General features: G+C 46.4%; 1 protein-coding gene across 2 annotated transcripts in view; it reads left to right on the top strand.

Annotated features, from left to right (window-relative positions):
- LOC135050696 (protein LBH-like) overlaps positions 1-19,863 on the top strand; it is an 85,402-nt gene extending 65,539 nt beyond the window's left edge. The window contains exons 1-2 of one of the 2 annotated variants that reach the window (XR_010241748.1): positions 17,093-17,190; positions 18,756-18,836. Coding sequence is in view for 1 of the 2 variants with exons in the window: in XM_063957100.1 (XP_063813170.1) it covers positions 18,756-18,802 (47 nt within the window). In the remaining variant the exon portion in view is untranslated. Of the gene's footprint in view, positions 1-17,092; positions 17,191-18,755 lie in introns of those variants that run through there. The other variant, XM_063957100.1, reaches the window with a different exon arrangement.
- The last annotated feature ends 8,075 nt before the right edge of the window (positions 19,864-27,938 follow it).

Consider the following 27,938-nt stretch of genomic DNA (forward strand, 5'->3'; position numbering starts at 1 on the left):
CATGCTGTAGCTTGGAAGCCGAAGTCTTCATGGAGCTTAACAAGACTGAGAGAATTCCTGAAAACACTGCAGGACAGGAGGTAAGGCACAAGGGACACTTAGTACACGGATAAAGTAGGTCAGCATTGTGACAGTACCCCACCCCCCCCTCTTCATGGGTGGACTCCAGACACCCATATTGGTTCTTAAGGGGAAAGGTTTTTGAAGACAGTTGAAACAGAAGAAAGACAATTTTAGTAGCACAGAACTGTAGTTGAAGTCAAGATCTTTTTACAAGAACTTCTCAAGTCAACTGCAGAGAGTAGAATCTCATGTAAGGAGAAAACTTCACCAGGAAAAAAAGAACCTTCCAAGAAGGGAGTAGCATCATAGGCTGGATCAAATTCAGAGTCTGAGTCCAAGTCTAAAGGAAGATACAAATCTCCTTTATTAAGATCTTGATTTCCCTGAGAATCCTGAACATAGCAGGAGGCAGGAGATCCGACACATATGGTAAGATTTGAAGGATCAGTGGATGGAGTTTTAGAAGAATGCTTGAAAGACTGGTCAATTGAAGAAATCTGAGTATCAGAATACTCAGAAGCATCGCTGTATAAGGAGGACAGGGTACAATGGCCCTCATTCCGAGTCGTTCGCTCGGTAATTTTCTTCGCATCGCAGCGTTTTTCTGCTTAGTACGCATGCGCAATGTTCGCACTGCGACTGCGCCAAGTAATTTTGCTATGAAGATAGTTTTTTTACTCACGGCTTTTTCTTCGCTCCGGCGATCGTAGTGTGATTGACAGGAAATGGGTGTTACTGGGCGGAAACACGGCGTTTTATGGGCGTGTGGATAAAAACGCTACCGTTTCCGGAAAAAACGTGGGAGTGGCTGGAGAAACGGAGGAGTGTCTGGGCGAACGCTGGGTGTGTTTATGACGTCAAACCAGGAACGACAAGCAGTGAACTGATCGCAGATGCCGAGTAAGTCTGAAGGTACTCTGAAACTGCTAAGTAGTTTGTAATCGCAATATTGCGAATACATCGTTCGCAATTTTAAGAAGCTAAGATTCACTCCCAGTAGGCGGCGGCTTAGCGTGTGTAACTCTGCTAAAATCGCCTTGCGAGCGAACAACTCGGAATGAGGGCCAATATCCCATGCTTATGTTTATGGATTGTGATTCTTGTGCTACTTTCGGATTGATCCTCATGTTACCAATCTTTGGATTGCTCTCTACTTCTGGTAAGGCGGCCAAAACATCCTGATGCCAATGATTAAAAGCAGTGGAATTATGCCTGGATGGGATGAAGCGCCCTTTGAGGCTGACTGATGGTGCTTGGACGAAGACACAAAACTAGAACCTTTCTTAGAGGGAGTATTCTTAGAGAAGAATTTGATTTCAGAGTCTTTAGACTAATTTTTTTATTTACAGCGTCACTGAATATTAATAGATTCTGGAATATAGAGGCATTAGACGCATGGAGTGGATTGGCCCAATCCAAAGCTTCACCTCTGAAGGCTAAGATTTGATAATATTGGCAGGGGTAATCCCAGATGATAGATCAGACTCTATAATAGTGACATATCGATTAATTAGTGCTTAATGGGGGTCATTCCGAGTTGTTCGCTCGTTATTTTTTTCTCGCAACGGAGCGATTAGTCGCTAATGCGCATGCGCAATGTCCGCAGTGCAACTGCGCCAAGTAAATTTGCTATGCAGTTAGGTATTTTACTCACGGCATTACAAGGTTTTTTCTTCGTTCTGGTGATCGTAATGTAATTGACAGGAAGTGGGTGTTTCTGGGCGGAAACTGGCCGTTTTATGGGTGTGTGCGAAAAAACGCTACCGTTTCTGGGAAAAACGCGGGAGTGGCTGGAGAAACGGAGGAGTGTCTGGGCGAACGCTGGGTGTGTTTGTGACGTCAAACCAGGAACGAAACTGACTGAACTGATCGCAGATGCCGAGTAAGTCTGGAGCTACTCAGAAACTGCTAAGAAGTGTCTATTCGCAATTCTGCTAATCTTTCGTTCGCAATTTTGATAAGCTAAGATTCACTCCCAGTAGGCGGCGGCTTAGCGTGTGCAAAGCTGCTAAAAGCAGCTTGCGAGCGAACAACTCGGAATGACCCCCAATATTGGGCTACATCACCATCAAGTAGATGGGTGCTGAAATATCAACCAAACTCTCAGGACTGAATGTCTGGTGATGTGACAAAGCAGGACACGAAGGAACTGACGCAATTGATGCAACTTCATATTAATGCTCTTGAGCTAGTCTTGAATTGCAAATTCTTTTTTACCTCAGGTAACACAGCAGAATCATTAATTTCTTCTGGAGGAGGAATCTTCGGATAAGCTGAAACTGGAGTAATTGAAGCATCAGATAAGTGCATTGAAGCTTGCAGGCTACATACTGGAGCCAGAAAATAATTAATTTTAGAATCCTCCGTCTGGTGGGAGGTTACTGCCGCTTTTGTGATCAAGGATTCAGGGCACATGGACTGGGAAGCAGAATCAGATTCCCTTTTAGAAATGGCAGACTGAAGCTCCTCTCTGGGACAACAGATAAAACCAGACCAAGTTTAGTAACACTTGAATCAGTTAAGACCGAAAATGAAAACTCTGAGGTGGAGTCGGAGTAACTTGAATAAGCTGGAACCGAAGGAGACTAAACCACATAAACGGATGGAACCAGATTGTGTCCGGAGGAGCTTGAACCGGCTGAAACCAGAGGAGTTTTAGGACCCACAAACAGAACCAGATTGGGTCCAGAGATACTTGAATTGGCTGGGACCGAAAGAGACTGATCTGGACAAATGGACAGAACCAGATTGATACTGGACGAACTTGAGCTGGAAGGAACTGAATCCAAAAGTTCAGATGGCCCATCCAGGATCTGTGCCATGCTGGCTGCCAACATGGTAGCACTCTCAGAAGATGGCAAACAGGAGCTCATGTCTACATCTGCGGCCCTAAGAATTCCATCAGGGATCTTGGGCCGGGATACCTCTCTTGGTGATGAAACTCTGGAGACCCCTCCTTTTGTTGCCAAGTCAGACACCTCTCTTAGGGTTGGCTTTACCAGTACCCCTCCTGGGGTTTACAGATCACAAACTCCTCTTTGAGTAGAAGACTCAGATGTCACTTCTGGAGCCTGAATATTGGATACCCTTTCTGGGGTCAGCAGATCAGATGCCTCCACAGAGGCTGCAGTCAGAGGCCCTATCTTGGGCTGCAGGATTAAATGCCTCTTCTTGGGCTGGGTAGACAGAGGCTCCTTCATTAGCTGCGTGAACAGATACCCTTTCATGGGCTAAGGAATCAGATTCCCCTTCATGAGCTACGGAATCAGATGCCTCACTTGGCGAAAATGGATCAGTCCTCCATCTGGTGATGAACATCCTCTGTTGATTCTTGAACTTAGAATAGGGATTCCTTGTCATATGACCACAATCATATACTTGAATGTCCTTCTGAACACTTCTGACTGAAGCAGAGGAAACCAAGAATTCCACACCTGATGGCTTACAGATATCAGCTTGGTGACTATTGGACTTTTCACTATACCTGGACTTGCAAAGAGAACAGATTCCAGTGAGATGATCAGAGTCTCCACAATAGAAGCAAAGATTAAGCAGTCTGCGCCGCTAGCGTTCTGCTTCAGGAGGTTTGGACTATAAGTTGCTTCGGAGCTTGGCCTCTCTATGGGCCTAATTCAGAGTTGATTGCAGCAGCAAATTTGTTAGCAGTTGGGCAAAACCATGTGCACTGCAGGTGGGGCAGATATAACATGTGCAAAGAGAGTTAGATTTGGGTGGGGTGTGTTCAAACTGAAATCTAAATTGCAGTGTAAAAATAAAGCAACCAGTATTTACCCTGCACAGAAACAAAATAACCCACCCAAATCTAACTCTCTCTGCAGATGTTATATCTGCCACACCTGGAGTGCACATGGTTTTGCCCACCAGCTAACAAATTTGCTGCTGCGATCAACTCTGAATTACCCCCTCTGTACACAAGATGTTCATTCAGATCTATGCAAAGATTTAACAGAAGTTTCGTTGATCTTAGGACGATGAGTGGAAGGCATTATGAGGTCAGAAGTACTGACAAGAATGTCTGAAACCATTGGATAAACTGTAAACAGCAGTTCTTGCAACTGTTTGAGCAATTGATGAAGCATCTTCCAAAGTTCAGGTCTCCGGGCTGAAGGGAGTTGAGAGGAACTAAAATACTTACAGGAGAGAGTCTCAGAAAATTTTTCTCCCACTGAATTTTCTTCACAATTGCTATGAATAGACAACTGCAGATGAGAACTTAGTACTGGAACAGGTGGAGCCACAACTAGAGGAGAAGCCTGAGCAGACGTAATGGCTGCGTTAAAAGTATCCTGATGGGCAGACATATCCTGCATAAACTGCATCAACTGCAATTGCATAGACTCTTGCTTCTCCAAATGGGACCGGATATCAGAAACCGGATCTACTCTTGTTACTTGATCACTCGACAGATCAATTTGTGTTCAGTGTTTACTGTCACGTCTGGTTGAGGAGTGGGATCGGACGAGCAAATCCAAGCTGGAGAAGTAGAGACCACAGGAAGGAGGAAGCGAGGAGGACAAATCTATTTTTTTCTGAAGGACCTCTAGGCTTTCTGAAAAGTGTGGATGCCCTGGACACAGTGTGGTGTTTATGGCGACTGGAGAGCAAGAATCAGAAGTGATTATAACAACGTAGAGAACTGTCTAGAATGAGCAGGACGAAGGTGAGCTGGAGTCAGAGATGTCAAGGATTAATAGAACATGAACTGCTGAAGAATGAAGTCTGGATTGCTGAGGTTTGAAAACCTGAACTGCAGAAGATGAGGAACTGATTAACTGTGGCTTGAAAACACGGACTGCAGTACTTGAGAACCGTAATGGAGCAGGGCTGGTTTGCAGGATAGCCAAGACACTGCTGCAGAACTTGGGAACTGAACTGTGGAGCAGGACCGGTCTACATGATAGCTGTGACAGGGCTACAGTATTTGAGAACCAAACTGATATATACTGTGTCCAGGCTGGAACAGTGCTGGGACTGGTATTTGCTGCGACCAAGCTGGAACCAGTATATGCTGGAATCAGGCTTGAACCAGTATTTGCTGTAACTGGACTGGAACCGGAATTGGCTGTGACCGGGTTGGAACCGGTATAGAATCAGTGGGTGCTAGATGACACAGCACAAGGCAGGTAGCTAACAGAGAGAATCCCTGCAGATCTGTGGATGACAACAAAGCACTGACATCAGCAAGTGCTTTTGCAGGATCTTTATACCCATGGGTGACTGCAGATTGGCTGGGAGTGTCTTGTGATCACTTGCTTTCAGTTGGTGTTTAACCGATCACCTGATCCAAACTGTCATGGCAGTGTCCATATCCAATTCTGGAGAGAACTCTGGCGTGGAGTCCACTAAGAACTTGTAAAGGGAATGGAGACATTGGACTGGATGTAATAGAGTGCAGGATGGCCGGAGCTCCAAGATTCTGGCCGAACTTGTACGTTTTTTTAAAGCAGCAAACATTTACAAGGCAAAACCAACCTGGTTCATGTGGAGGCAAAGGCACCAGCAATATTAAGAGAGAAAATTAAGCATTCTGTTTTTTTGGGTTTTTTAAGTGGCCTAGTCAGAACTTTAATGCCACTTATTTACTTTTGCCAATATGTATAGTGCACAGTTACAACATTTACAGTTGTATGTAAGCACTTTTGCACAATATACTTTTTCTGTGTTTAGAGTTGCATGTATCTTGCAGTTGCGGCAACTTGTAACTAAAGAAGAAAATCGGAGGAATTATGTCCAAATGCAGTACTGGAGCTTGTTTTCTTAGAGTTGCTGATGATGATCATCGCGTGATCACTCCTGATGCACCTATACACTACATTTAAACTTAAGAAGCAAGGAACCCAAAATACATATACAGGTTGAGTATCCCTATTCCGAGTATCCCTTATCCAAATTATTCCGAAAACCGTAGTTTTCGGTATGCAGATTTTTTTATTTTTTATTTATGCTGCACTCGTCTGCCCCATGCCTCGGCTGATTGATCACTGCTGCTGCCTGCTGTGGATGCGGCTCCTCCTTGTGTGTTAGTGCATATGTAATGAGCGGCGGAGTGTCATGCCGCTCATTACAATATGTACAAACAGGGGCAGGGGGACACTCGCCAGTTGCCACTAGAGACGCGTCTGAGCCGGTGGGCCACTCCCCGCCTCGACATTGAAGCCAGTGGAGGTCAGTTCATCTTTAGGTATAAACAGTATATGTTGCTTGGAAACATATACTGTTTATACCAAGGACCATAGATTGCGCTTGCAGAGTGCGGGTGTGATGCAGGTGGAGCAGAGGCTGCTGCAAGTGATCACTGGGAGCGGAGGCAATGTCCAGCGGTGACTGATCGCCTTGTCCGCCTCTCATCTCCCTCCTCACAGCTGCCTAACAGATTGGCTGGAGGGGGGAGGCGGGGATGCACAGCAGATTAAAGGAAGCGCCAGACTCCAGTCCTCCATTCAGGGATGCGCAAGTGGCCAAATTGTGTACTATGATGAGGTCACCATGCTCCCCCGGCTGCAAGGTGTATGTGTCACCACGTCACCGCCCCAGCCCCTCCAAGACCCAGTATGACCCAGTGTGTGTGTGTGTGTGTGTCCTCCTAGACCCAGACCCCATGTGTATCATTGTGCCTCCCTCCCAGGCCCCAGTGTCATCATGTCAATGCCTCCCCCTCCAGGAGCCAGCGCGTGTTTGTGTGTGTATCACCATGTACCCAGGACCCAGTGTGTGTGTGTCCCAGACCCAGTATGTGTATCACTATGCCCCCCTCCCAGGCCCCAGTGTCATCATGTCAATGCCTCCCAATCCAGGACCCAGTGTGTGTGTGTGTGTGTGTGTGTGTGTGTGTGTGTGTGTGTGTGTGTGTCACCATGTCCTCAGGACCCAGTGTGTGTGTGTCCTCCCAGACCCCAGTATGTGTATCACTGTGCCCCCCTTACTTTTTCCACTGTAACTGTATTAATGTTCTATTATGTTTTACTGTTAAGTACGGTGTACTTTTAGTTACTTATGTGTAAATATGTGCAAGAAAATTAGCATTCAAATTCAGTACATACATATACTTCATTTCATATTTTCATGTTTTGAAATCTTGTTTCATGCACAAATAAATTATATTTGTGTGTATTTTATGTGTTTGAGGTCTATTTACAGTATAAATGCATTTTGTGTTCACAACATGGGGGGTCATTCCGAGTTGTTCGCTCGCAAGCTGCTTTTAGCAGCATTGCACACGCTAAGCCGCCGCCTACTGGGAGTGAATCTTAGCTATCAAAATTGCGAACGAAAGATTAGCAGAATTGCGAAAATACATCTCTGTGCAGTTTCTGAGTAGCTCGAGACTTACTCGGCATCTGCGATCAGTTCAGTGCTTGTCGTACCTGGTTTGACGTCACAAACACACCCAGCGTTCGCCCAGACACTCCTCCGTTTCTCCAGCCACTCCCGCGTTTTTCCCAGAAACGGTAGCATTTTTTCACACACTCCCATAAAACGGCCAGTTTCCGCCCAGAAACACCCACTTCCTGTCAATCACATTACGATCAGCAGAACGAAGAAAAAACCGTGAGTAAAATTCCTAACTGCATAGCAAATTTACTTGGCGCAGTCGCACTGCGGACATTGCGCATGCGCACTAAGCGGAAAATCGCTGCGATGCGAAAAAATTAACCGAGCGAACAACTCGGAATGACCCCCATGGTCCCATCCTCGAGATAACTCATTAAAATATAAAAATATTCCGAAATACGGAATAATCCATTATCCAAAATGCCTCTGGTCCCAAGCATTTTGGATAAGAGATACTCAACCTGTATATGAAAACATAAGTGAACAGACACACCTTTGATCATGGGCAAATGAGAATTTTTATGTTTAACTGTAAATTAGACCCTAAGGGGTACATTTACTAAGCAGTGATAAGAGCGGAGAAGTGAGCCTGTGGAGATATTTCCCCATCAACCAATCAGCAGCTCTGTATCATTTTATAGTATGCAAATTATAGATGTTACTTCAGTGCTGATTGGATGCCATGGGCAACTTCTCCACAGGCTCACTTCTCTGCTCTTATCACTGCTTAGTAAATGTACCCCTAAATATCTGCATCAGAAAGCTGAATAGAACAATGTACAAGGGGGGTCATTTCGAGTTGTTCGCTCGTTATTTTTTTCCGCTACGGAGCGATTAGTCGCAAACTGCGCATGCGCAATGTTCGCAGTGCGCCTGTGCCAAGTAAATTAGCACAAAAGTTTGATTTTTCATCGTTCTGGTTATCGGAGTGTGATTGACAGGAAGTGGGTGTTTCTGGGCGGATACTTGCCGTTTTATGGGAGTGTGCGGAAAAACGCTGGCGTTTCTGGGAAAAACGCGGGAGTGTCTGAAGAAACGGGGGAGTGTCTGGCCGAACGCTGGGTGTGTTTGTGACGTCAAACCAGGAACGAAACTGACTGAACTGATCGCAGTGTAGGAGTAAGTCCCGAGCTACTCAGAAACTGCTAAGAAATTTCTATTCGCAATTCTACTAATCTTTCGTTCGCAATTCTGCTAAGCTAAAATACACTCCAAGAGGGCGGCGGCTTAGCGTGTGCAATGCTGCTAAAAGCAGCTAGCGAGCGAACAACTCGGAATGAGGGCCAATGTGTACTGCTGGCAAACATTTTTTTATTTGTTTATATATACAGTGAGAGTACAATACTAGAATTGATTTTGTATGAACTGATGGAAAAATTACATGGCCTTATAGTTAGAACAGCATGACTAAGATTTCAAGTCACAAGCAGATGGCTGCTCAAGATACTCCGTTGTGTCACCCGTGTCCCTGCTTCCTGCAGACTAAGGGAAATATAATACTGCAGATGATGGAGAGAGTTTGGCTTAACTTTAGAGTGATGTGGCGTCATGCTCCCGACAAGTATATTTCTACTTATATTTTATTCTTTGTTTACAACAACACTCTCCCAGAAACTAAATTGTTATGCAACCAGACAGACACAAGCCAACATTATAGTAATTTATATGTTTGTAAAAAGGGGGTTTCTACTTTCTACTTATAATGGGAAAACTCCACCATTTAGTAAATTTAGCTCTAAAAGCCCCCGCACACGGCACGATATAGTTGCTGATCCAACGAATTGGAACGATATAGCAGCTATATTGTTCCGTGTGTGGGCAAGATGTCGTCCATTGCGCGCACCTGTGGGGTCGTCCGCCTGCATCGCTGAACTTCCTGCATGTTCAAATGATCAGTGATGCAGGTGGACGATCCCATGCAGCGCTATGCGGAGGAGGGCCGGCACAGCGGGCACCGTATCGTCCCATGTGTGGGGACCGCCCGATATGTCTGCCCTCAGACGCTCCGACGCATCGGCCGCACACATCGCTCCGCTTTAGACTGTCATTGTTTACTGAAAATAAGATTTTACTTACCGGTAAATCTATTTCTCGTAGTCCGTAGAGGATGCTGGGGACTCCGTAAGGACCATGGGGAATAGACGGGCTCCGCAGGAAATAGGGCACTTTAAGAAAGACTTTAGGATTCTGGGTGTGCACTGGCTCCTCCCTATATGCCCCTCCTCCAGACCTCAGTTAGGGAAACTGTGCCCAGAGGAGACGGACAGTACGAGGAAAGGATTTTTGTTAATCCAAGGGCAAAATTCATACCAGCCACACCAATCACACCGTATAACTTGTGATTAACTACCCAGTTAACAGTATGAAAAAACAACATAGCATCAGTACATGACCGATCAGTACATGACCCTTATTGAAGCAATAACTATATACAAGTATTGCAGAAGTAGTCCGCACTTGGGACGGGCGCCCAGCATCCTCTACGGACTACGAGAAATAGATTTACCGGTAAGTAAAATCTTATTTTCTCTAACGTCCTAGAGGATGTTGGGGACTCCGTAAGGACCATGGGGATTATACCAAAGTTCCCAAATGGGCGGGAGAGTGCGGATGACTCTGCAGCACCGATTGAGCAAACAGGAGGTCCTCCTCAGCCAGGGTATCAAACTTATAGAACTTTGCAAAGGTGTTTGACCCCGACCAAGTAGCTGCTCGGCACAACTGTAATGCCGAGACCCCTCGGGCAGCCGCCCAAGAAGAGCCCACCTTCCTAGTGGAATGGGCCTTAACCGATTTAGGCAATGGTAATCCTGCCGTAGAATGCGCCTGCTGAATCGTGTTACAGATCCAGCGAGCAATAGTCTGCTTTGAAGCAGGAGCGCCAACCTTGTTGGCCGCATACAGAACAAACAGAGCTTCAGTCTTCCTGATCCTAGCTGTTCTGGACACATAATTCTTCAAAGCCCTGACCACATCCAGGGACTCGGAATCCCCCAAGTCACGCGTAGCCACAGGCACGACAATAGGTTGGTTCATATGAAAAGATGAGACCACCTTTGGCAGAAATTGAGGCCGAGTTCTCAATTCTGCCCTATCCACATGAAAAACCAGGTAGGGGCTTTTATACGGCAAAGCCGCCAATTCCGAAACATGCCTTGCAGAAGCCAAGGCCAATAACATAACCACTTTCCAAGTGAGATATTTCAATTCCACCGTCTGGAGTGGTTCAAACCAAGGTGACTTGAGGAAACTTAAAACCACGTTAAGATCCCAAGGTGCCACCGGAGGTACAAAGGGAGGCTGAATATGCAGTACCCCCTTCACAAATGTCTGTACTTCCGGAAGAGAAGCCAATTCTTTTTGGAAGAAAATGGATAAGGTCGAAATTTGGACCTTTATGGACCCTAATTTTAGGCCCAAATTCACTCCCGTTTGCAGGAAGTGAAGCAGACGGCCCAAATGGAACTCCTCCGTAGGAGCAGTTCTGGCCTTACACCAAGACACATATTTTCGCCATATACGGTGATAATGTTTCAATGTCACGTCCTTCCTAGCCTTGATCAGGGTAGGAATGACCTCCTCCGGAATACCTTTTTCCGCTAGGATCCGGCGTTCAACCGCCATGCCGTCAAACGCAGCCGCGGTAAGTCTTGGAACAGACAGGGCCCCTGCTGCAGCAGATCCTGCCTTAGGGGAAGAGGCCACGGATCTTCTGTGAGCAACTCTTGCAGATCCGGATACCAAGTCCTTCGTGGCATTCCGGAACAATGAGGATCGTTCTGACTCCTCTTAGCCTTATTATTCTCAACACCTTGGGTATGAGAGGTAGAGGAGGGAACACATAGACCGATCTGAACACCAAAGGTGTCACTAGAGCGTCTACCGCTACCGCCTGAGGGTCCCTGGACCTGGCGCAATACCGCTTTAGCTTTTTGTTGAGACGGGACGCCATCATGTCTATCTGAGGCAGTCCCCACCGACCCACGATCTGTGCGAAGACTTCTGGATGAAGTCCCCACTCTCCGGGATGCAGGTCGTGTCTGCTGAGGAAGTCCGCTTCCCAGTTGCCCACCCCCGGGATGAATACTGCTGATAGGGCGCTTACATGGCCTTCCGCCCAGCGAAGAATCCTGGTCGCTTCTGCCATGGCCACTCTGCTCCTTGTGCCGCCTTGGCGGTTTACATGAGCCACTGCCGTGACATTGTCTGACTGAATCAGAACCGGTTTTTCCCGAAGCAATGCCTCCGCTTGGTGTAGGGTGTTGTATATGGCCCTCAACTCCAGGACGTTGATGTGGAGACCAGTCTCCAGATTTGACCAGAGACCTTGGAAATTTCTTCCCAGTGTGACCGCTCCCCAACCTCGGAGGCTTGCGTCCGTGGTCACCAGGATCCAGTCCTGAATTCCGAACCTGCGGCCTTCTAGGAGGTGAGCACTGTGCAGCCACCACAAGAGAGATACCCTGGCTCTGGGAGACAGGGAGATCCTTTGATGCATTTGTAAATGGGACCCGGACCATTTGTCCAGTAGATCCCATTGAAAGGTCCTCGCATGGAACCTGCCAAAGGGGATGGCCTCGTACGATGCCACCATCTTCCCCAGGACACGTGTGCAATGATGCACTGAAACCGTTTTTAGCTTTAATAGGTTCCTGACCAGGGCCATGAGCTCCTGAGACTTTTCCATCGGAAGAAAAACCTTTTTCTGGTCTGTGTCTAGAATCAGACCCAGAAAGGTCAGGCGTGTTGTAGGGACTAGCTGGGACTTCGGTAAATTGAGAATGCAGCCGTGCCCCATCAACATCCTCATCGACAGCAACACACTGTCCAGCAACTTCTCCCGAGATCTCGCCTTTATAAGGAGATCGTCCAAGTATGGGATAATTGTGACCCCCTGCTTGCGCAGGAGCACCATCATTTCCGCCATTACCTTGGTGAAAATTCTCGGGACTGTGGAAAGCCCAAACGGCAACGTCTGATATTGGTAATGACAGTCCTGTACTGAAAATCTCAGGAACGCCTGATGAAGAGGGAAAATGCATCCTTTATGTCCAGGGACACCATCCAATCCCCCCCCTCCAGGCTGGCGATGACCGCTCTGAGCGATTCCATCTTGAACTTGAACTTTTTCAAGTACAAGTTCAGGGATTTTAGATTCAAAATGGGCCTGACCGAACCGTCCAGTTTCGGGACCACAAACAAGGTTGAGTAATACCCCTTTCCTTGCTGGAGAAGAGGAACTTTGACTATCACCTGTTGAAGATACAATTTTTGAATCGCAGTCAACACTAACTCCCTCTCTGACGGGGAAGCTGGCAAAGCCGATTTGAAAAACCGTCGAGGAGGCACGTCTTCGAATACCAGCCTGTATCCCTGAGAAACAATCTCTATAGCCCAGGGATCCACCTGTGAGGGAACCCAGACCTGGCTGAAAAATCGAAGACGTGCCCCCACATGAGCTAACTCCCCTCGGGAAGCCCCAGCGTTATGCGGTGGACTTTGCAGATGTAGGGGAGGACTTCTGCTCCTGGGAACTAGCTGCATGCAGCTTTTTTCCCTTGCCTTTTCCTCTGGCAAGGAAGGACGATCCCCGTACCTTCTTGCTTCTCTTGGAACGAAAGGACTGCATTTGATAATGAGGTGCCTTTTTAGTATGCTGCGGGGGGACATAAGGTAAGAAATTCGATTTACCGGCCGTATCAGTAGAGACAAGGTCCGAGAGGCCTTCTCCAAACAACTCCTCCCCCTTGTAAGGCAACGACTCCATATGCCGCTTTGAGTCGGCATCCCCCGTCCACTGTCGGGTCCACAGGAGTCGCCTAGCAGAAATAGACATAGCATTTATTCTGGAGCTTAGTAAACAAATGTCTCTTTGAGCATCCCTCATATACAAAGCAGCATCTTTGATATGCTCTAGGGTCATTAGAATGGAATCCTTATCTAGGGTTTCAAGTTCCGTAGATAAGGAATCTGTCCATGCTGCGATAGCACTACACACCCAGGCCGATGCCATAGCCGGTCTAATGATAGTGCCGGAATGTGTGTAAATGTGTTTCATGGTAACCTCCTGCTTACGATCAGCAGGATCCTTGAGGGAAGCTGTATCCTGAGAAGGCAATACCACCTTTTTGGATAAGCGTGTCAGCGCCTTGTCTACCTTCGGCGAAGATTCCCATCGTATCCTGTCCTTTTGTGGAAAGGGATACGCCATAAGAATCCGTTTGGGAACTTGTAGTCTCCTATCTGGAGATTCCCAAGCCTTTTCGCACAAGTCGCTTAGTTCAAATGAGGACGGAAAAGTGACCTCAGGCTTTTTCCCTTTATACATGTGTACCCTCGTGTCAGGGACAGGGGGTTCCTCAGTGATATGCAAAGCCTCTTTAATGGCCATAATCATGTAACGAATACCTTTTGCCACCTTTGGCTGTAATTTTGCATCCTCATAGTCGACACTAGTCAGTCTCTGTGTCGGTATCTGTGTCAGTGATCTGGGATATGGTGCGTTTTTGAGACCCCGAAGGTCCTGGTGCCACAGGGACAGGCATGGTCTGACTACTTGACTGATCCCTAGCTTAGGCCTTGTCTAATCGTTTATGCAGTAAATTTACATTTGCATTCAAGACATTCCACATATCCACCCAGTCCGGTGTCGGCGTTGCAGACGGCGACCTGACCATCATGCACTCCCCCTCCTCCTTAGGTGAGCCTTCCTCGTCAAACATGTCGACACACACGTACCGACACACTTCACACACACAGGGAATCTCTTTTCTGAAGACAGGTTCCCCCTGAGGCCCTTTGGAGAGACAGAGAGAGAGTATGCCAGCACACACCCCAGCGCTATATGTCCCTGGAGAAAAACACAGAATGTTTACCCAGTAGCGCTGCTGTAGTGTATAAACGCCAATAATGTGCCCCCCCTCTACTTTAAAACCCCCTTTCACCGTGTGTCAAGCAGGGGAGAGTCCGGGGAGCTTCCTCTCAGCGGTGCTGTGTAGAGAAAATGGCGCTGGTGAGTGCTGAGGGTGAAGCCCCGCCCCCTCGGCTGCGTGCTTCTATCCCGCTCAAACTTATAAAAAAATGGCGGGGGCTCTTTTATATACATGTACAGTGCCCACCTGTACATGTATATACACTTTTGCCATAGGAGAGGTGTTTTATTGCTGCCCAGGGCGCCCCCCCCTGCGCCCTGCACCCTTACAGTGACCGGAGTGTGTGAGGTGTAGCGGAGCAATGACGCACAGCTGCAGTGCTGTGCGTTACCTCTGTGAAGCACCGAAGGCTTCTGCCGCCTGAGACGTCTTCTGTCTTCTGGCTCTGTGAGGAGAATGGCGGCGCGGCTCTGGGGTGAACGCCCAGGACGAACCTGTGTTCATTCCCTCTGGAGCTAATGGTGTCCAGTAGCCGAGGAAGCAGAGCCTAACATTTAAGTAGGTCTGCTCCTCTCTCCTCAGTCCCTCGATGCAGGGAGCCTGTTGCCAGCAATGCTCCCTGAAAAAGAGAAAAAATCCTAACAAAAAAACTTTCTAAGCAGGAAACTCAGGAGAGCTCCCTGCAGTGCACCAATTCTCCTCTGGGCACAGTCTAAAACTGAGGTCTGGAGGAGGGGCATAGAGGGAGGAGCCAGTGCACACCCAGAATCCTAAAGTCTTTCTTAAAGTGCCCTATCTCCTGCGGAGCCCGTCTATTCCCCATGGTCCTTACAGAGTCCCCAGCATCCTCTAGGACGTTAGAGAAATTTATTTATCTCTTACCCATGTATTGCTTACTCCTTATGTTCAATGTCTTGTCCTTTAACCACTTACCTGGCAGGGTTGCATGGGATGTGACCACAGCCAGCTGGGCTTTTGCTGACAGGGGCTCATCCCATGTGACGTGTCTGCTGCTGCGTCCCCATGTGATTTCAGAAATCTGCTCTGCACATTTGCAGAACAAATCACCTACTTCTCCACCAGCCCTTTGGCAGTGATGGTTGTGGTCTGTAATAGCTGAGGTCACTGGCAAAATTTGCACTATAATGCCATGGGGTGCATGCGCTAAAAACTATAAGTACAAGGTGGAGAATGGAGCTTCCTTTCAAGCACTGTGAGGCTGATCTCTGCTAGTGGAGAGATCAGCTGCAACAGGGGGATCTGTGTTCTGTTTTAGGAGTGAGGGACAATTCTAAAGGGAGAGGGTCATTGAATAGGGTGGTGGTAATGGAGGGTGATCTTTTGCCACTCGGGGGAGAGGGGGAAGGGATAATGCCCCCAAAAATCTTTTATTTACCAAGTTGCACGGGCAGTTCTGCACATATATCATGACCTATGTGTGTGCGGGGTACTAATACAGGTGAGCCTGTTGACACTGGTGGGGGAGTGGGAGGTGCACTGGGGATTTATCACCACACAACAAGGGGGTGGGGGGATAATTTTACAATGGGGTGATCTGTTTCTGCTGGGGGATATACTAACACTGGTCGAGGGAGGTAATTTTACAATGGGGGGCCTATCAACGCATGAAAGGGGTGTGTGTGTGTGTGTGTGTCTGTAAGCAGGGGCGTATCTACCCATTGGCCAGGATGGCACTCGCCAGGGGCGCCAGGCAAGGAGGGGGCGCCGCCTGGCGGTGCCACCCACAGCCAAAGGGTAGAAAAGTAGTACTGTCAGACTGTACCTGGTGAAAGTCTGCTGGGGCGGCGCAGCTGTCCGGCAGCACTGCACTTGTAATCAGACTCAAAATAAACTACAGCTCTCAGCAGCCCTTGTTGCTGGGAGCTCCCGACAGCAAGGGAGTCGCACCGGCAGTAACAGACTCTCACCAGGTACACAGCAATTGTTATATAGCACAGTGCTATAGATCTATTTGTTGTTGAAGATAATAAAAAAGTGTCAGTGGTTGGGAGAAGGGACTGTAGTACCTGCAAAGCTACACGATTTTCATGCATGTTAGATGTAAGTAAGAAGTAAGTAAGCAAAACTTTAACTTGTTGAGTGTAATAAAGAAAATACAAATCTTATCTATTTCAAAGCCAGGTTCAAGGAAATGTATACCAGTTAATTGTATAATTGATAATTTTATCTTGGAAGTGATGGCACCCTAATTTTTTTTCTAACAGGAAGTACTTCTACCATCCAACTAATGGTGTTTGGTTAATGGCTGGGTCCATTTGAGGCTCATCTCACAGCATCTCATTTGAGATGCAGTCAAGATGCCGGCGTTTGGCATCCCGGCGGTCGGAAAGCTGACGCCATGTACTATAAAAAAATAGAAGGAAGACAGTGCGCTACCACAGCTGCTATCCGGGTAAACTAAAAGGAGTTTCACCACTCTCCACTTCCAATTAGACACACACAGACATATAGGATACCACTGAACCAGCGCTGCGAGGAGGTCAAGAAATTCGTGTTCATGCAATTTCCTTCTTTTGGCTCAATGTACCCAAAAAAAAGAAAATATAAAGGAACATAGTGTAGTACCTTCTAATAAAAACAGATTTAATATCACAAAATCACATATAACAATTCAATAAAAATTGAAATAAAAATAGTGGTCAGTTGAAAAAAACCACTTTCTATCACTATGTTTAGACAGCAATAGATGTGTTGGCATTCAATGGTGGACTAAATCCTGAACAGGTAGGCAATGGGTAATTACCAAATGCAGGTTGAAAACTGGCATAACAGTTTAACAGACGTATGGACATCAGGCTTCCCAGCTGCAGCAGGAGAGTTCCTCTGGTGTCTGACCGCCTCCCTTCTTTGGCATTGATCGTACCACGACCTCCTTTCACAGGTATATCCACCGGGGCACCCACGCGTTCCGACCCTGCCTGGGTCTTTTTCAAGGTCCCCGAAACTGCTCGGAATGCTGATGCTGGCATCCCAACATAGATAGTGATGCAGAATGCCAAAATTCGAATCGAGTTGGTGCCAAAGTCTCCACTGGCAAGCCGCGTGGGAGGGTTAGGCCGCGAGGCTGGGAGGGCCAGTTAGGATCAGGCTGTGGGAAAGGTGGGTTAGGGGTAGGGGGGAGGGATGGTGTAATGTGAATATGAGACACTACTGTGCGGTGTAATGTGAATGAAGGACACTATTGTGTGGCATAATTTGAATTGTGGTACTATTGTGTCCACGCCCTTCCCCCACAAGATCATGCCCCATTTCCAATACTCCCACCTTATTTCAAATGTGTGTAGGGGGTGGTGGTGGGGGGGGGGGGGGGTGCCTGCCCCTTACTTTGCCAGGGGTGCTCAGACTCCTAGATACACCCCTGTCTGTAAGTACTTAATTCACATTGTAGACATATTAAATCATTTGTAGTCATCTATTTGCTATACTTAACTCACATTTCCATTTGGACTTCTGTAGGAAAGAAGATTTCCACTTAATTTTCAATCCTTGGTTGTGGAGGATGACTGGGGCTTGTCCTCCAGATATACAGCAAGACTGTGGAAGATGACCCCACTCTTAGCTAGGAGCTTCTTAAAAAAAAAAATTAAAAAAATGTAAACACTAAACTCTGCAGCTGCCTAGTCACAACGTGAAGTGTTGCTGGAGCGCGCATGCGCACCTGCGTCACTTCTGGTAAGAAAAAAGAATTAAGAATGCTGAGGGGAGGGAATTAAAGTCTCTTTATCTCACCAACCCTAGCACCTACAAAGATGGGTGCACTCTTGTTTAAACGTTGTGCTCTGTTGATCAGATTAAATGATCTGCTCAGCCCTGAGCTATTCAATATAGTGTCGCTACCCCACTAAGTCAGTCCCAGAGTGTGCACTTAATGCAGATTTTTTCCTCATAGCCTCGGGAGCTGCAAGGAAAAATCTGTGTTTTATGCACCCTCTAGGTCTTAACGTATGGGGTAACCCATAGATTCCGTGTACTTAACCTGGAAACTAAGGGTTAACATGCATTAGCAGCAGGTTTACCGCACAGGGAAGCTGTCTAGTAATTGAACAGTTTTAGTTGCATGGTCAACTCCGCAGCTAACTGAATCTGCCCATAAGTGTTGTGTGACAACAGTGACGCTAAGTGTACAGTCTTTACAGGCCAATATACAGGTGGCTCCACGGTTATCTTGGCTAGTTTGCTGCGCCTAGGCACAACATGGTTTATTAACATAAACCTTTTATCTATTGTTCTCAGCTGCAATACAATACAGAGAACATTACAGCAGGGGATTAAGTCATTACAGCAGGGGATTAAGTCCGACTGGCCAGTCTCAGTTAATCCTATTAAAGGTCAAGATAAAGATATGAGACTATCAAGTTTAGCAGCAGCTAAAATATTTACAATACATTTCATGGCTGCTATGGTGTACATATATGACATTAACTGTGTATTACTGATGTCTTTTAGACAATAGCAAGGACGCAGAGGAAGAGCCACAGCCTGAGAAAGCCTAATATTTACAGAAAAGGAGGAATCAGTGACTGGAGATGTGCCCTACATGAAGCATGGCAAACACACTAAACAAAGACTTTGTAAAACCAGCAGAGATGCATCAACTGGAAGTCTGTGCTCAGGCTTGCTATTTATTAGAAAGAAAGGAATCCCTTCCTGTAAATTAAATGTGAAAATGAACAACTTAATGGCATGCTCCCTGGCAAGGAACTATTTAGTTACCTATACTCTTTATCTAAGAAAATGCCCCATGATACAGTGGTTTAATAATGTTCTACGATGTGTGTTTTCATTCTATTTCTCCATGTTGTATAAATGTTCAGCTAATGTTATTAGTACAAAGCTTGTAATATTGTCTTTTTAGAAATAAGTATAAATAATAAGACCATTGCTTGGAGAGGGAAGGGGTAAGAGACAGAGGTCAGCAGTACTGTCTTTCTTTCGTTTTTTTAAACATAACAATACATTACAAAATGATTATTTTACTGTAATTTGGCTATATATGCTAGATATAAGGCTAGGCTTACATCTCTGGAGACAATAGGACCAAAACCTTTGACAGCTGTCCACAAGCTCCTTCCTTAGCCACGATCCATAATGTTCACTTAACTTTACCTGACTCCACATAAATAATCTAAAAATAATTATTAAAGTTATAAAAAAAATACAAGCACAACTGTAAATATAGAGGGCCACCAAGAGATCTGTTGGACCTTGGCATTATGTAGGCGAGGCCATGCTCAATTGTAAATACATGGGTCATATGCAGAAGATGCGGGCCACCAAAGGGGCGATGCCACACTATCTTAGGGGCATGGTTACATCGCCCTGGGCCCCTACACAGGCTTATACTCCCAGTTGGCACTCTTTAGTGTTCACGCTGTTAAAAGTTTTATACAGGTATAAAATCAACTATCTTGAATGGTTAGAATTTAAGAAATCTCAGGATAATATATATACATCTACTTTCACAATTACTCCTGTCATTTCCCACACTCTCTCCGATAGTCCACCCATTAAATTGTTTAGCAGTTCTCCTCACTGTGACTATATTGCACATAAATTATCTTTTTTCTTTCTTTCTAATTTGGGGGGTCCACATATGTGATTCAATATCTATATATGAACATTTTTTCCCTTTTGCATTTATTTATATTCTGAATAAGGGTTTATGTTGTACTATAAAGAATATTTTGTTATTTTACAATCAATGTATTACATTTACTGCAAGTAAATTATTATGATGCCTAGAAAGAATACTAGTTGTACAAAATGTAATACAGGAATATAAATTTGTATATACACTAAAGATTTCCATATATATATATTTTGAAAATGGAAGCCTATATTGTTTCATGCAACCTCTATATTATATGTAACTATCTAAAAACTTTAAACAATGTAACAAATACAAGACCTGAGAACATAAAAATGTGTGTGTGTGTGTGTGTATATATATATATATATATATATATATACACACACACACACACACACACACACACAAAGTTAGGGTATATAAACAGTATATATATATATATATACACAAACACATAGGGAATAATGTACAAAGGGTTTATTGTTTATCTGTAGTCCTGTGATCAAAACGGCGGTGGTTAGCACAACAGGTCCAATGTAAGGTATCCCAATAGTCTCTCAATGTAAGGTAGGTGGAGGTAAGTAGAGTTCCAACATGTTTCACCATTCTGGGTTCTTCAGGGACTCTACTTACCTCCACCTACCTTACAGTGAGAGACTATTGAGATATCTTTCATTTGTTGGATGATCCAGGACAGAGACATTATAGGAAGAAAGAGACCCCTACTGATATGGTGTTATCTAGTGTCCGTGTGGTACACATAATTATTACTGTATTTTTTTATTGGTATTAATTAGGACTACTTAATTACCACACTATTAGGCGTTTGCTCTCTTCCTCCTCTTGCACTTACTAATGTTTGGTCAACACCTTGGGTGCAGCCTTAATGATATCCGCGTCCATGGATCCACTTTAATATTTGTAGTAAAAAAGGGTGTTCACCATATTTTCAACAGTGAACTTCATTTATATCATTACATATCATCAGCTATTGGGGCATATGTATTAACCTGGAGATGGCATAAGGAAGTGATAAACTAGTGATAAATGCAAGGTGATACACGCACCAGCCAATCAGCTCCTAACTGTTAATTTACATATTGGAGTTGATTGGCTGGTGCGTGTATCACCTTGCACATATCACTTCTTTATGCCTTCTCCAGATTAATACATCTGCCCCACTATTTGCTACTGTGCATGGACGAAAAAGTCAGAGAACCATGACGGAGCATGCACTACCCTGGGTGTATGCACTAAGGTGCTGTTGTGTACTTCCATGGGATCAGAAATGGAGCAACAAATCTATGGACATTCCTAGGCAGTTGAAAAAAAAGTCATTCTCATGGACGTGTTATGGGAGTTTCGCAGGCGTGTCAGTATATATGACTGTGTTCTCAGAAGCACAACCTCTTCCACAGAGGCCATATTCAGATGGAGAAACTGTACCTGCCATAGGGCAAGTACAAGTGCCGATGGTGTACTGATGATGGCATGCGCAGGATCACGGGTGGTGTAATAAGCCCTACACACTGGGCGATATTACTGAAAGATATGAACAATCTCGTTCATTAATGAACGAGATACCGTTCATATCTTTCAGTGTGGAGGCACCAGCGATGAACGATGCGCGGCCCCGCGCTCGTTCATCATTGGTGCCCCGTCGCCTGTGCATGCAGGTCAATATGGACGATCTCATCCATATTTGCCTGCACTGCTATGGAGCCGGGTGACCCCCCCTGTCACTGCCCCCCCCCCCCCCCAGCTCGGCGGCGGATCGCATAGTGTGTAGGGCCCTTTATAGTGTGCAGAGGTACAGAAAGTAGGCGTCTCAGTTCATGCACATTCAGGCGCATGTATAGTACAGAAAGAACAAAAGCTAACATGCACATTTTGCTGCTTTTGCTACTTCGCCAAAAGACACAAGAGAGTACTCAGCTGCGACCACCTCTGAATCAGGCCCATAGTCTGGACTTTACGTGCTAGCATTTTGCTGGCGATATGTAATGAAATAAATCCAGTTCACTGTTGAATCCTATATAATAAAGTTGACCACTGATAAAAATGAGGTCATCGCATTGTGCACGTGGGCATGTTGGATATACAGTACATATAATATTTTAAGGGGTGCAGAGGCTAGGGGAGACCTCCGCTTCAGAGATGCTAGACATTCTCTGAGGGGCGGGACCAGCCCATTATGATGTGGACCTAAGGTTCAACTTTAGAACGTTCAAATGTTAAGAAGTATGAATACATGTGAAATAGTTTTTGTCAGAAGAATCAAATATTTAAGTATTTCTGTTTCGATATCCAGAACTGTTTAACTATGCTGTTTAATTTTTAAATGAATGAAAAATAAAGCTGGCACAGGATTGTGTTTGTTACAGATTTCATATGGGAGGGGCTGTGAGAGGGATGAGAAGTAGACAATAATGAAGTAGAGAAACTCAAACACTCGATGGGCCTAATTCAGAGGTGGGCGCAGTGTTGATGTTCCACACAATTGGCTGATGTTATAAGTCTGCGCGTGTGTCTTGAGTCGCACAGATATGCATTATAGAATCAGGCGCATGGTCTGTGGAATGTAGTGGGCGTAATTGGGAGGTTATGGGGGAAAGGTGTATATGTGTGGCTAAGCTGATGTGGGCGTGTAGCGGACATGTCGCTGAGAGCCTGATTCAAAGGTAGACGCTAAGCAGTAGCAGCTGCAACTTTTGCTGAAAGAAGATCTTACAAACTGTCCCTCAATGCAGATGATATTGTTTCTACCTCACTCCCACATCTGTGCTAACCAAGAAACTTGTAAACCACACTCCCAGGTTGTAAGGTAACTATTATAAATTGGAGGCTCTATCTTTACACATTCCGTTCACAGAAAACTACTCTGCGTGAATTATCATTTCAAATGTATATTCATTTACTTTAATTGGATAACTATTGTTATCACTAGTAACTACAGGTTGAGTCTCTCATATCTAAAATGACCAGAAATATTTTGGATTTTTTGGTAGCTTGGAATATTTGCATATCATAATGAGATATCTTGGGAATGGGACCCAAGTCTAAACACAGAATGCATTTATGTCTCGTACAGACCTTTCTCTGACGTCCTAGTGGATGCTGGGTACTCCGTAAGGACCATGGGGTATAGACGGGCTCCGCAGGAGACTGGGCACTCTTAAAAGAAAGATTAGGTACTATATCTGGTGTGCACTGGCTCCTCCCTCTATGCCCCTCCTCCAGACCTCAGTTAGTATTTGTGCCCGGCCAGAGCTGGATGCACACTAGGGGCTCTCCTGAGCTTCCTAGAAAAGAAAGTATTTGTTAGGTTTTTTATTTTCAGTGAGATCTGCTGGCAACAAACTCACTGCTACGTGGGACTGAGGGGAGAGAAGCGAACCTACCTGCTTGCAGCTAGCTTGGGCTTCTAAGGCTACTGGACACCATTAGCTCCAGAGGGATCGAACACAGGCCCAGTCCTCGGTCGTCCGGTCCCGGAGTCGCGCCGCCGTCCCCCTTGCAGAGCCAGAAGAACGAAGAGAAGTTGAAAATCGGCGGCTGAAGACTCCGGTCTTCATTAAGGTAGCGCACAGCACTGCAGCTGTGCGCCATTGCTCCCTTAGCACACCACACACTCCGGTCACTGATGGGTGCAGGGCGCTGGGGGGGGGGCGCCCTGGGCAGCAATTAGATTACCTTACTTGGCGAAAAGCACATAATACAGTCTGATAAACTGTATATGTGCATTAACCCCCGCCATTAAAGTACATAAAAGGACAGAAGCCCGCCGCTGAGGGGGCCGGGCCTTCTTCCTCAGCACACCGGCGCCATTTTCTCTTCACAGCTCAGCTGGAAGGAAGCTCCCCAGGCTCTCCCCTGCAGTATCCTGGTACACAAAGGGTAAAAAAGAGAGGGGGGGCACATAAAATTAGGCGAAAAACTGTGTATATAAGCTGCTATAGGGGAAAAATCACTCAGTATAGTGTACATCCCTGTATTATATAGCGCTGTGGTGTGTGCTGGCATACTCTCTCTCTGTCTCTCCAAAGGGCCTGGTGGGGGAACTGTCTTCAAATAGAGCATCCCCTGTGTGTGTGGTGTGTCGGTACGCGTGTGTCGACATGTCTGAGGTAAAAGGCTCCTCTAAGGAGGTGATAGAGCGGATAAGTGTGTGGGAGGGTGTCTCCGTCAACAACGCCGACACCTGTTTGGATATGTGTAAGTGATGAGGTAAAATTATTGCACAAAAGGTTAGGGAACAGAAAGGAAATCTTCCCTGGTCTGTCCCTATGTCACAGAGACCTTCAGAGTCTCTCTATGCTCACTATCCAAAATAACAAAGTATCGACACGGAGTTTAACTCCACTTTCGACTACGATAATGCAAAGTTACAGCCAAGAGGGCTAAAAGATATTCAATATATGATTATTGGAATAAAAGATGATTTGCATATCACTGATGACTCATCTGTCCCTGACACGAGAGTACACATGTCAAGGGGAAGAATGCTGAGGTAAATTTCCCTCCTCTCATGAGGAAAGAGAGCGGGAATCTCCAGACAAGAGACGGCAGCTTCCCACAAGAGAATTCTCAGGCTGTATCCTTTCCCCACTAGGGCCAGGATGTGTTGAGAATCTTCCCCTTGGGTGTCCTGTTTGCACTAGCTATTCTCAGGGATCCTGCAGATAGTGTGCACATTCTAGTATACTGCCCAGACCGGCGATTGTGTCGGCATGGGTTTATAGCGCTGTGGCAGCGTGGACAGGTACCTTATCAGCAGAGATTGAGACCCTAGTATGCATATAAATATTTTAAGATGCTGTCTTAAGTGATAGATATATAATTATAAAGCATGCCCAAAGGGACATGAGTATACTGGGTCCTAGAGACAAAAGCTATGTCGATTTCTGCTTGACGTGTCCTGTAGAATATACATTGGACAGATGATGCCGACTTAAGAGGCATATGGAAGGCTGAGGATTGTGTGGAGAAAGGTTCTCGGGCCTGGTCTCCACAGCTATAGCTGGTAATTCTGATATTTTGCCTTATATTCCTGCACAGCCTAGGAAAGCACGACATTATTAAATGCAGCTTTTCGAATAAAGAAACAAGAAAGTCTGAGGTGCGTCCTTTCTTGTCAGAGCCGGGGGCAGAGGAAAGAAGCTGTACAACACAGCTAGTCCCCAGGAACAGAAGTCCTCCCCTGCCTCTACAAAAATCCACCGCATGTCGCTGGGGCTCCACAGGCGGAGCTAGGCCCGGTGGGGACACGCCTTCGTAAGTTCAGCCACAAGTGGGTTCACTCCCTGTTAGATCCCTGGGCAATAGAAATTGTATCGCAGGGATACAGGCTGGACTGTGAGAAGATGCCCCCTCACCGAGGACCCGGCGGGCTTCCCCCCAAGAGAGGGAGCCAGTGTTAACTGCAATTCGTAAATTGTATCTTCAACAGGTGGTGGTCAAGGGTCCGCCTCCTTCAACAAGAGGGTGTTATTATTCGACCATGTTATAATCCCGAAACCAGACGGTTCGGTTAGACCCATATTGAATTAAAATCCCTGAACATATACCTGAAAAGGTTCAGGTTCAAGATGGAATCGCTAAGAGCGGTCATTGCAAGCCTGAAATGAATCGGGACATAAGGGATGCATACCTTCATGTCCCCATTGATCCACCTCATCAGGCGTACCTCAGAATTGTGGTACGGGATTGTCATTACCAATTTCACCAAGGTAATGGCGGATATGATGGTGCTCCTGCGGAAGCAAGGTGTCACTATTATCACATACTTGGATGATCTCCTCATAAAAGCGAGATCAAGAGAGCAGTTGCTGGACAGCGTATCACCTTCTCTGGAAGTGAAACGGCAACACGACTGGATTCTATATATTCCGAAGTCGCAGTTGGTTCCTACAGCTCATCTGCCTCGCCTAGGCATGATCCTAGACACAGACCAGAAGAGGGTTTATCTCCCGATAGAGAGAGCTCAGGAGCTCATGACACTGGTCAGGAATCTATTGAAAACCAAAACAGGTGTCAGTGCTTCACTGCACTCGAGTCCTGGGAAGGATGATGGCATCATACGAGGCCATCCCCTTCGGCTGGTTCCATGCAAGGACAATGGAACTTACTGGACAAGTGGTCCGGATCACATCTTCAGATGCATCGGTTAATCACCCTATCCCCCAGGGCCAGGGTGTCTCTCCTGTGGTGGCTGCGGAGTGCTCACCTTCTCGAGGGCCGCAGATTCGGCATTCAGGACTGGGTCCTGGTGACCACGGATGCAAGCCTCCGAGGGTGGGGGGCAGTTACACAGGGAAGAAAATTCCAAGGTTTGTGGTCAAGCCAACAGACTTGCCTTCACATCAATATCCTGGAACTAAGGGCCATATACAACGCCCTAAGTCAAGCGGAGTTCCTGCTTCGCGACCAACCGGTTCTGATCCAGTCAGACCGCAGGGGCTCATGTAAACCGCCAGGGCGGCACAAGGAGCAGGGTGGCGAGGGTAGAAGCCACCAGAATTCTTCGCTGGGCGGAAAATCAAGTAAGCGCACTGTCAGCAGTGTTCATTCCGGGAGTGGACACGACCTCCACCCGGGAAAGTGGTGACTTCATCAGGAAGTCTTCACGCAGTTTTGCAAATTGATGGAAACTGCCTCAGGTGGACTACATGGCGTCCCACCTCAATAAAAAGATAAAAAAGGTTTTACGCTGGGTCAAGGGACTCTCAGGCGATAGCTGTGGTCGCACTAGTAACACCGTGGGTGTTCCAGTCGGTCTATATATTCCCTCCTCTTCCTCTCAGACCCAAGGGCTGAGAATTGTAATAAACGGAGGAGTGTGAACAATATTCTTTGCTCCGGATTGGCCAAGAAGGACTCGGTACCCGGAACTGCAAGAAATGCTCTCAGAGGACCCATGGCCTCTGCCTCTCAGTCAGGACATGTTGCAACAGGGACCCTGTCTGATCCAAGACTTACCGCGGCTGCGTTGGACGGCATGGCGGTTGAACGCCGGATCCTAGCGGAAAAGGGCATTCCGGATGCAGTTATTCCTATGCTGATAAAGGCTAGGAAAGACGTGACAGCAAGACTTTTTCACTGTATATGGCGAAAATAGGTTGCTTGGTGTGTGGCCGGGAAGGCCCTACAGAGGAATTCCAGGGGGGTCGATTCCTGCACTTCCTACAGTCAGGAGTGACTATGGGCCTAAAATTAGGATCCATAAAGGCCAAGATTTCGGCCCTATCCCTTTTTCTCTCAAAAAGAACTGGCTTCACTGCCTGAAGTTCGGACGTTGTTACAGGGGTGCTGCATATTCAGCCCCTTTTGTGCCTCCAGTGGCACCTTGGGATCTTAACGTGTGTTGGATTCCTAAAATCCCACTGGTTTGAGCCACTTAAGACCGTGGAGCTAAAATATCTCACGTGGAAAGTGGTCATGCTTTTGGCCTTAGCTTGGACTAGGCGTGTGTCAGAATTGGCGGCTTTGTCATGTAAAAGCCCATATCTGATCTTCCATATGGAAAGGATAGAATGGAGGACTCGTCCCCAATTTCTCCCTAAGGTGGTATCATCGTTTCATTTGAACCAACCTATTGTGGTGCCTGCGGCTACTAGGGACTTGGAGGATCCCAAGTTGCTGGACGTAGTCCGGGCCCTGAAACTTTATGTTTCCAGGACGGCTAGAGTCAGAAAAACTGACTCGCTATTTATCCTGCATGCACCCAACAAGCTGGGTGCTCCTGCTTCAAAGCAGACTATTGCTCGCTGGATCTGTAGCACGATTCAGCTTGCACATTCTGCGGCTGGACTGCCGCATCCTAAATCAGAAAAAGCCCATTCCACGAGGAAGGTGGGCTCTTCTTGGGCGGCTGCCCGAGGGGTCTCGGCTTTACAACTTTGCCGAGCTGCTACTTGGTCGGGTTCAAACACTTTTGCAAAATTCTACAAGTTTGATACCCTGGCTGAGGAGGACCTTGAGTTTGCTCATTCGGTGCTGCAGAGTCATCCGCACTCTCCCGCCCGTTTGGGAGCTTTGGT

This window comes from Pseudophryne corroboree, chromosome 2, assembly GCF_028390025.1.
Source record: "Pseudophryne corroboree isolate aPseCor3 chromosome 2, aPseCor3.hap2, whole genome shotgun sequence".
Classification (NCBI taxonomy): Eukaryota; Metazoa; Chordata; class Amphibia; order Anura; family Myobatrachidae; genus Pseudophryne; species Pseudophryne corroboree.